Genomic DNA, 9,877 nt, shown 5'->3' with positions numbered 1-9,877 from the left:
TAAACTTCTTTTTGAATATATTTACCGTGTAGTCGCTAATTTAGTATGATTTAGTATGATTTAGTAATAGTATGATTGATGCCATCATTTAAAATACGCAGTCCACTCTGTGTCACGATCAAATACCTGTCGTGTAAATATGATATATGGGGGGGGGGTGCCTGTTTTTGGTTTTACACGGGGGGGGGGGGGGAGAGAGTTTCAGTGACTTTCGTCGGCCCGATGGAAAAATCATTTGCATCTGCAATTCGACCAAAGGATGATGACAACGTTGGAAGGTAAAAACGAGTGAGGTTGACACTGAGTCGTAGAGGGCGCAAGTGTCTCTAATCCATTTAGCGTTCAGAACATACTAATAATCCGTTTGCGAGCTTTTATCTACTGTGTTCACGGCGCTTGATCGAACTTACACTACTTCTCATCTCCCTAGTAATACACCCATGGCCACATATACTAAGTGAGTTAGCGTAGACGACAGATCACCGCTGCAGACAGGCAAACAGTTTTTAACCTGAACTCATCCAGGCAATCCATCATGCAGATGTGACCTGTGTTATCGTGGCAGAAAAATCTAACCCACGTCTGTTCGATCAAGAGATGTATCGCGCACATGTGAGTAATGTTACATATATGTTTACTTCAAATAGGCACTGTGATACATTAGATTTGTTACAGGGCTGGACAATGAATGATATGAGGAGAGATGTTGCAAATGAAGATTACAAAGAGGTGACTGACTGGTTTGATATCGATAACGGTCTGTACATATCGGTACAAAATACAGTCTGGACATTCGATCTGATTTGCATACGGTCAGAGTTGAATCACGTCAAATGGCGCCGCTATTTCATGTGTTCCTTCGAGATGCTATCTACATAACAATACAGTGATATTTTTAGAATGCTACATGTACAATGTTCCAAAGTCACAGTACAATCTACAAGTTACCTACTCGCATGTTTTGTACCTTCAAAAAACATAGTTTCATGTGAGATTTTTCATAATACGATTATACCGTTTTGTTTGGTCGATGTTCGTTTTCAGATTTCTCAGTTTCACTTCCGTGAAGAAAACATATACCCGTCGTAAAACGGCCTGGGCTAAGAGAAAGACGCACGGTATGAGCATATAGCATGTCACATACATCATTCGATTTGTTATTAAATTCTACACAGATGAAGCCCTACAACGTAAAATCTGTCCACGCAATGATATTCAACTATATCTCTGAACATGTAACCTTGTTTGTTTTTAGAAATTTAGTGCAACGTACTCTCGACTACTGTAGGTTTTACTGGCTCGTTTTCCGTCCATATGCAAGTAAAATGTGATCAAAATGCATCATGCCCTACTCGCAAGGCTGCTGAAGTCGCCAAACAAAAGATCAAACATTGGACTTGTTGACTTTATCAATCGATAAAGTAGTTACTTACTATTAATACTAAATAAACTCTTGGAAGTAAACGAACTCGTAATATAGAACTTTAACTTTATTTGTGAATTTGAACCCTTTGACAGTATTATTGTGTTCGTGTTAATAACATTACAGTGTTATATATTACCTTAGCCGTCAAAAAATATAGAATCAATAATTTTGATGGAGTTCTTCTCGCGGCCCGGAGTATGTCGTGAATTACATTTATTGATTCATATTTTGTGTTATACGTTGTTATTGTTAATATTGTTGCCGTTTCTGATGAACTCATTATAGTGTTATACGTCATACATTGTCAACCAATCAGCACGCAGCCCGACGATAAGACAGACAATCAAATCAAAGTTTCTCGTGTGATGTAATTTTCAGTTACAAGTTGGAATTCACGTGCATTCTTATGTGATGTAAGTTTCAGTTACAAGTTGGAACGCAAATGCTTATATAAAGAACAGAGTTCACAGAGTTCCCAGTGTATCCTACTGTTATGTTATGTTATGTTATGTTTATTTATTTAAGTGTCATGTGTGGACTTACCCATAGCCACACCCAGCCCCTAGGGCTTACAAGACACTAAAGTAATACAAATCTTTAACTTATGAATAAGTAAGCGTACATATTTAAACATTGTACATAAATTCCTTTCTCTTACAAAAAGCATCGCTAACAAAATTTGCTAGGTCAAATGGCAAGTTTGTCATTAAAAATTCTAGGTTTTCGACAACGTCTCTTGTGTCAAAGTGAGGAGATATTTCCCTAGCTTTTGAAAACAGAAACTCTCGAAATTCATGATAAAGTCCACAGTGAAAAAGGAAATGTATCTCATCTTCAACTGCGTCTTTGCAGAAATCACAAAGTCTTTCCTCCCTGTCTAAATTAGAAAATCTACCAGTTTCAATTTTTAAAGGAAGAATACCTAGTCTGAGCTGAGCTAAAAGTGATCGCTTACCACGTGACAAATTATACGTTAAATAATTTTCCAGACCATAATGTTTTTTGAAAGTAACATATGTTTTTAACTTAGGCTTTTCTTTCACATTAATTTCCCAATTATTACCATGAAAGGTTCTCAGTTTTTCTTTCACAAACGAAATAGTACATGTCTCCATATTATGAAAAATTCCTTGTAAACCAATTTCTGTAAATAATTTCAACATATCCTGGGCCCAATTTTTTGAATTTAACTCGTAGTCCCATAAAAACACTTGTTTGGTTATCCTGTTATCTGGCATAGATAATAAACGATTCCATAATCTGGCCATATTAAGCTGGTGCCTTATCAGACAACTGTCCCAGCCCATATCTCCATTAACAGCAAGTATCGGAGCGAATTTATGGACACCGAGAAAATATCTCATAGCCCGATTTTGAATGGCGTTACATTTCGACTTGGATTTAAAGCCCCAAATGCCAGAACAATAATCCAATATTGGGGCAACACATGAATGAAAAAGAGTTGTAAAAGTATTATACCTGAAATCTTTAAACCTATGAATTTTTGAAATTACGGCACCAAGAGCTCTCCCAGCACCATTTGAGAGAGTTTCAGCAGTTACATCATCGTCTAAAAATTCATCCAGTACTACACCTAAGTACTTATACTTCGATACAACATCCAAGTCTGCATTACCAAAATGAAAAGAAACATTAGTTAAAGTTCTCCCTTTGATTCTAAAATGAACAATTTGCGTTTTTGATTTATTTACCATCATTCGCCATCTCCTACACCAATTTTGCAAATGATCAAGGACATTTTGAAGGTTTGCCTCATTTTCAGCTAAAACAACAATGTCATCGGCATATAACAAAATGTTGACCAGAGACTCCCCTACCGGGATACCCAGACCTAAATCATTTATCTCAGTCGCCAAATCATTTACAAAGATTGAAAAAAGTGTAGGAGACAACACATCACCTTGTCTAACACCATGAGATGTTGAAAACCAAGGTGTCAAATTACCATTCAAATTAATACAAGAAAGTGGTTTACTATACATACTTTTGATAGATTCGTATAAAGGCCCATTTATACCATTATTTAGTAATTTGAAAAACAATAGATCTCTGTCAACCCAGTCAAATGCTTTTTTCATATCAATAAAAGCAGAAAAAGTGGGCAGACCTTGTGCTTTTCTATTTCTAATTATAGATGTAAGTGCATAGATATGATCAATGCATGCTCTTGCTTTTCTAAATCCATTCTACTACTTGCTTGTATTGTCATTTCTATTAGTATTACTGCTGTTTTCCGAACCCCCTTTCCTATTGTGAGTCATCCACAATTTATGTGTAAACATGTTTTTCATCAAAGAACATTTCACTTTACGTATATTTTTTTGTGTCGAAAATATGTCACTTGGATAAGTCACGATGCATTCTGTGATCAATCGATAAAAATGTTGTAATTCTTTCCGAACATTTGCTGGAATTTCCACTTCTCAGAGAGCCTTACTCATAATAATGTTTGTTATGTTGTATTTAAAGATTCAAACTCTATAAAAGCATCAAATTCTATGAATATTTAGACCGACGTATGATTTCAACGTTAATGCATGATAAATATGCACAGACAGGCTGCGCAGACGAATGTCCAGACTGTAGTACAAAACGCAGGTACAAGCCAGGTCAGGTATTTGATTCATATTCATATTCATATTCAAAATTCACATTCTGATCCAAAGATCCGTCAACTGTTTTTATTTGCAATATGTTACTATTGGTTTTCATGGCAAATTTCACCTTCTCTTTTATAAATGCTGATTCAACAATATAGGTACTCGAATATGTTCGCATTCTGTTGAAAATGTCTATAAATACACCGAACCGCTCAAACGATATCTCTCTTGACAGCCATTAATTACCAACTTTAAATTGAAATTACCGCTCACACAGAGCATGTGCTAGTGTTCGTGGTGATTTTTTTTCATTGCGTATGTTGTACGCAGAGGCCATTGAAATTTGCGTATTGACCTTATTTAGATGTGTCACCAATTTACTTCCGGGTTTATGGTACCTATAGAACATACCCTGAAAAATGGAGGTAGTGTTAATTGACATGGCAGTTGTGGAAATTTAGTTTGGTCATATCTTAAATCAATGTATTTTAGGGGTGAAATCAAAATCAAAAACATTGTAATTATTACAAGCCCTAACGAGTAAAGAGTAATATTTACTATGTACTACAGTGAATATTCATATAGTCTTGACACATATTCATGAACCTTTAGGTTGTAGACAATAAAAATTAAATACCCATTGTCTGTTATTCATGAACCTAAACTACGATCATTTAGGTAGTCTTCAGATATTTATCCGTTATGCAAAAAAAATTCATGAAACACAAAGACGTTCTTTCCTGTGCAAATCACGTTCATTTTTTCAAACTTGTCATTCATTCGTACCCATCAAACTAACAGAGATCGAGTGAAAAGGCTTCACTTGAAGACAACACATGATGCAATGTAAACATGTGGTGTCAATGTGGGCAAGTCCACTATTCATGGATAGGTGGGCCGTGACAAAGTCTCGGAACGGCCTGTTTTTACGTTACACTAAATGTACTCCAAAATATATGGTTTTCAAAGTTACTGTGTCTATGATTTGCTTCTTTTAATAAAAAGCATGAAAGTAAGATTTTCCATGGCTACGTCAGTATTGAAGTTGAATGCTTTCCCCTCTATCCCTTCCCTTTAGTTCAGACATTGCATGTCACAGTACAATTAATTTGACCTTTCAAAATCTTAGCGAGTCATTGTAGCAGGAAGTTCTGTTGGCTAACTGTACCTCTTGAAAACTATGTATTCTGATTCATTTTATTTCATTTTCTTTTGATTGAGTTCATTACCACCAGTACAGTGACATAAAACGGATTTCATCTTCTTTCAAAAAAGACCTGTGTTAACTGAAGGCCAACCCAGGTACCATGCCGTATTGTCTCCGACTATTTTTGTTTTTGTTAATAAAATCAGAACATGCTGAAGAGAACTATGGCACATGTCTTCAGTGTGAGGTTTTTGACGTGGGAGCGTGACGTGTTGAGTGTCCATTTGACCCTGTACAGCTGTGTTTGGCATGTAATTTTCCAGGTAGACACAACAATGGCAACAAAAATTGCAACATTAGTGTTGCGTCTTTTTTACATTGATTGTGACAGGGTTAGGGTACATGTTATTATGTATTAAAATAAAAACAATCAACTCTCACTCAGTACGATGCCGTATCGTCAGTCGAGGGGGCATGGCAAATGTAACAAAATAGGTTGCCTACAGGATACGAATCGTTCGATCAAATATGCGTAAAATTAATTTCCATTGCGTATAATATGCATGATTTTGTGTCATCGTGAACACTGATGTGCATTTAGATGTGTCGTAGAGTTTGTAGTAGGCAAGTAGAAATCAAAGCCTATTTGTTATTTGTTACATTGCATACAAAAGAATTGAGTATACATGTAAATGACCCAGTAGATGTGTGCCCAATGATGGGAATCCACAATTACAAAGCAGATATAGGATGTACATTTGTATATGTTATATGCCTCAGTTACCCAGACTCTTGCCATTGAGGGCTTCACCCCCACATAACAGCTGGGGGGGGGAGGGAAACCCTCAATGGCAAGAGTCTAGTCTAGGTAACCGAAACTATGTACATGCATAATTTATGAGTCATTATATATCATAGTGTAATTTTGAATATTCATATAAAACATTGAATATATTAGCTAACTTTAAAATTGTCGTGAATTACATTTATTGATTCATATTTTGTGTTATACGTTGTTGTTGTTGTTAACATTGTTGCCGTTTCTGATGAACTCATTATATAGTCATACGTCATACATAATCAAAGAATCAGCACGCAGCCTGCCAATAAGGCAGACGATCAAATCAAAATTTCTTGTGTAATGTAAGTTTCAGTTACAAGTTGGAGTGTGCGTGCATTCTTGTGTGATGTAAGTTTCAGTTACAAGTTGGAGTGTGCGTGCATATAAAGAACAGAGTTCCCAGTGTATACTACTACTTGCTTGTATTGTCATTTCTATTGCTGCTGTTTTCCGAACCCCTTTTCTATTGTGAGTCATCCACAGAAATATTCTTACGATGTTTCAACTGTCAAATTCTAACAACTATTACTATACATGTTACTGTAAAGTGCTATATTTTCGCGTATGTATTTTTTTCCGATTTGGTAAATCATGTCAATTTCACGATTATTATTCATGTATTGTGGTCACGCACGTTTGTAGCAGGAGTGTATTGTATCATCATGACAACCAAGCTTCATTCCCTGCTGATAATATGTGATTAACCATCGACTTGATTATAAACTGCTAAACGATACCCAATTAGCTTGCATAATACGAATGCCTTATTAAAAACGTTAAATAAACGAAGTGTTTCGTCACATTCCTTTGTGTGGCTTTGTTGTAAATGGGTTGTTTACCTTAAATCAGTGTCTTTGCTAAGGTTTGGGAACCCCGGTAACAGAAAGGGGGAAGATGTAAAACTGGTAGTGCTTCCCATGCAATGTATCATAGTTTAGGTGGGGAACCCCGGTAAAATGATGTGGGAACCCCGGTAGATTTTACCTACTTACCGCCCTTAAATAAAACACTGTTAAATTCACACGTATTGTTTTGATACACCTTAGTTCTGCCTTGTTCATGCCTTGTGGTTGTTTAAAGGTTTAGTTTGAATGTAAAACAGTGCACATACTGAAAGTGTGAACGTTTTCGTTTCATTTTTGCAGTTAAATATACATTATCAAAGTTGTTTTCAGTCTATCAAATGTAAATATTGCATATAAACCATTTGTTTTGTCTTAAAGTTCACTTGCGATGAGATTATTATACGTAGTTGTTTGATTATTGATCACAACTATAAAGTATCGACATGTGGTGCTACGTTATCCGAAATCCTACTAAGACTGCTGTAATACCTGGTCTCCCTGATCCTAAGAGAACGTCAAACCCTGCTGAGATTGCAAAAGCTAATGAAGAAGTTTCACAAGTGCTCACTGAAGTTAAGTCAAGTGGTTTGAAGAGAAAGAGAGGCCAGTATGAACACTACAGTGCTGAACTACGGGCATACAGATTGTTATTACATAAATATGAATTAATTTGAAGTAATGCAGCTTTTTCGATCAACTTGGAAATATATGTTAAATTAGAAACTGGTCTATAATTTTTCAAGTCATTCTTATCAAGACCTGGCTTCTTTAGCAATCGTTGTACAATTGCTGATTTACATGACTGGGGAAATTCACCTTTCGCAAATGAAGAGTTAATTATGCATGTAATAGTGGGAGCAACTTGGTGCAAACATTGTTTTATCAATACAGTAGGTACAATGTATGAGATCCTGCTTTGAGGATTTTGTGTGTAAATTACTGATAAGTTTTTCAACAAGTTCAATAGACAGAGAGTCAAAGAAGCTCAGATTGAAGCTTGAATCTAAGACAGGGTCTGACGTTTGGATAAATGACAAGTTCTTTACAATCTTGGTACGAAAGAACTTTGCAAAGATGTCCGGTAAAGTAGCTGGATCTAAGTCGGGTGTAATTGTAGCAAGTGCACCCTTTGTACCTGTAATATTATCAATGATGCGAAAAAGGCTTTTGGTATCAGCTCCGACAATGCGATCACGGTGGTAAGTTGCATGGGCATCACACAGTTTGGTTGTATACACACTTTGTGCCGATTTAAAGATTTCTTTATGAATAACAAGACCCGATTTTCTCCATTGCCTCTCCAATTGGTGAAGATTTGATGTGCCTCAATCAATCCTTCCGTGAACCATGGAGCACGAACTTTATCCAAGAACTCTCTATTGACAATAACTGAAGTTAAAGCACTATTGTAAGTATTCACAAGGTCAGTCAGGCAGCAGCCAGTCTCAGAAACTACTGGTTGTAGCGATGACATAATTTTCTGTTGAAGGTCACTCATGTTGATATTTGCAAGTTTTCTAGAAGACCGAGTGAATTTCAGTGGGCGTGGTCATGTAAATGCAGTTGAGAAATGAAGAGCAGCATGGTCAGATTCGATATTGATAACAAACGGGTCAGCTGACCTAGTGATGATCAGATCCAGTGTGTGGCCCTTAGTATGTGTTGGACCAATCACATGTTGAGTCAGCCCCACAGAATCGAGTAGATCAATGAACTTTTCAGTATCAGTGTTAGAAGGATTGTCGACATGAATATTAAAATCGCCAACAACAATCAACCTCCCTTGTGAGTAAATCACATTCTCCAACAGGGTGACAAATTCATCAAGAAAGTCATTTAATATACCCCTTTGGCGGCTGATAAACAACTATAAGTTGAATCATAGATGACGAAGTGTTCAGGTTACCGCCAATGACCTCGAAAGACTTAAAGATCATAGTCTTGTTTGGGGTGAACTTCAAGTTGGATTAGTAATAACAGCTGTACCTCCACCTTTCTGTTTTGAACGTGGCACCTGATAGATCATATAACCACTAAGTGTTGATGAAAAACGTGCTGCAATGTTATTGTTAGTTTCTTTGAACCATCAAGCGTATAACAGAATACTAACTTTTTGGTCACCTGCTGGGATACCCAAATGAAGATTCTTAATTTCTATGGCAAGATCATTCAAATACAGAACAAAACGAGTAGGGATCAGAACATCTCCTTGTCTAACACCAGAACTAGTAGAAAACCATGGTGAGAATGAACCATTAATATTTACACATGAGATTGGATTTTCATACAAACTCTTGACAGCATTGTAAAATTTCCCATTGATACCACTTTGAAGTAGTTTAAAGAAAAGCATATCTCGATTCACCCAATCAAAAGCTTTTTTCATGTCCACAAATGCTGCAATTGAACCAGTCTATTATTCAAAATTCCAGAGTACAGTTTACTAACAGTTGAGAGAAGTCTAATATCCTGTAATTTAGAAGTAGCCGAGGATAATTAAGTGCACTACTTTTAGGTAGTGGTTTTATTCTGGCTTTTCCCCACACCGTTGGTACTTTCCCAAAAGTAAAGTATAATTGAAAGAGTTTATGAAGAAGATTGATTGCATTTGTAATCTTGAAGACCTCATATGGTAGTTTATCAAGACCTACTGATTTCTTGAATAATTTACAACTTTAGTTATTTCCTCAGTTGAAATCTCAAGATTCAAGGGAACATTATTATTTTCCTCTGTCAACTGTGTCTCAAGTTGTGCTTAAACTTCTAAAACATGATAATAAAACTCATCATCAAAGTCAACTCCTATCTCAACTGTAGCATGATTATAGAGCTCCTCAAAGTCAGATTTCCATTTGTGTAATACAAGATTAACATCACTTATTATGCTGTTATTTTCCCCATAAACTTCCCAAGGGATGTCATTATTCTTCTTAGGGACAAGTTACAAACAAGGACTTGGCATATGTTGTTTCACGTTGATTTTTCAAGCAGGAAGTT

At 36.2% G+C, this 9,877-nt stretch overlaps 1 protein-coding gene across 1 annotated transcript in view; it reads left to right on the top strand.

Annotated features, from left to right (window-relative positions):
• The first annotated feature begins 356 nt into the window (after positions 1-356).
• The window catches only part of LOC144440784 (transmembrane protein 43-like), a 55,127-nt gene continuing 45,606 nt past the window's right edge, over positions 357-9,877 (top strand). Inside the window, exon 1 of the mRNA XM_078130173.1 lies at positions 357-612. Within this exon, the coding sequence (XP_077986299.1) occupies positions 598-612 (15 nt within the window). The 5' untranslated portion in view covers positions 357-597. The remainder of the gene's footprint in view (positions 613-9,877) is intronic.

This window comes from Glandiceps talaboti, chromosome 1 (genome assembly GCF_964340395.1).
Source record: "Glandiceps talaboti chromosome 1, keGlaTala1.1, whole genome shotgun sequence".
Lineage (NCBI taxonomy): Eukaryota > Metazoa > Hemichordata > Enteropneusta > Spengelidae > Glandiceps > Glandiceps talaboti.
This window is presented reverse-complemented; position numbering and strand designations above follow the sequence as displayed.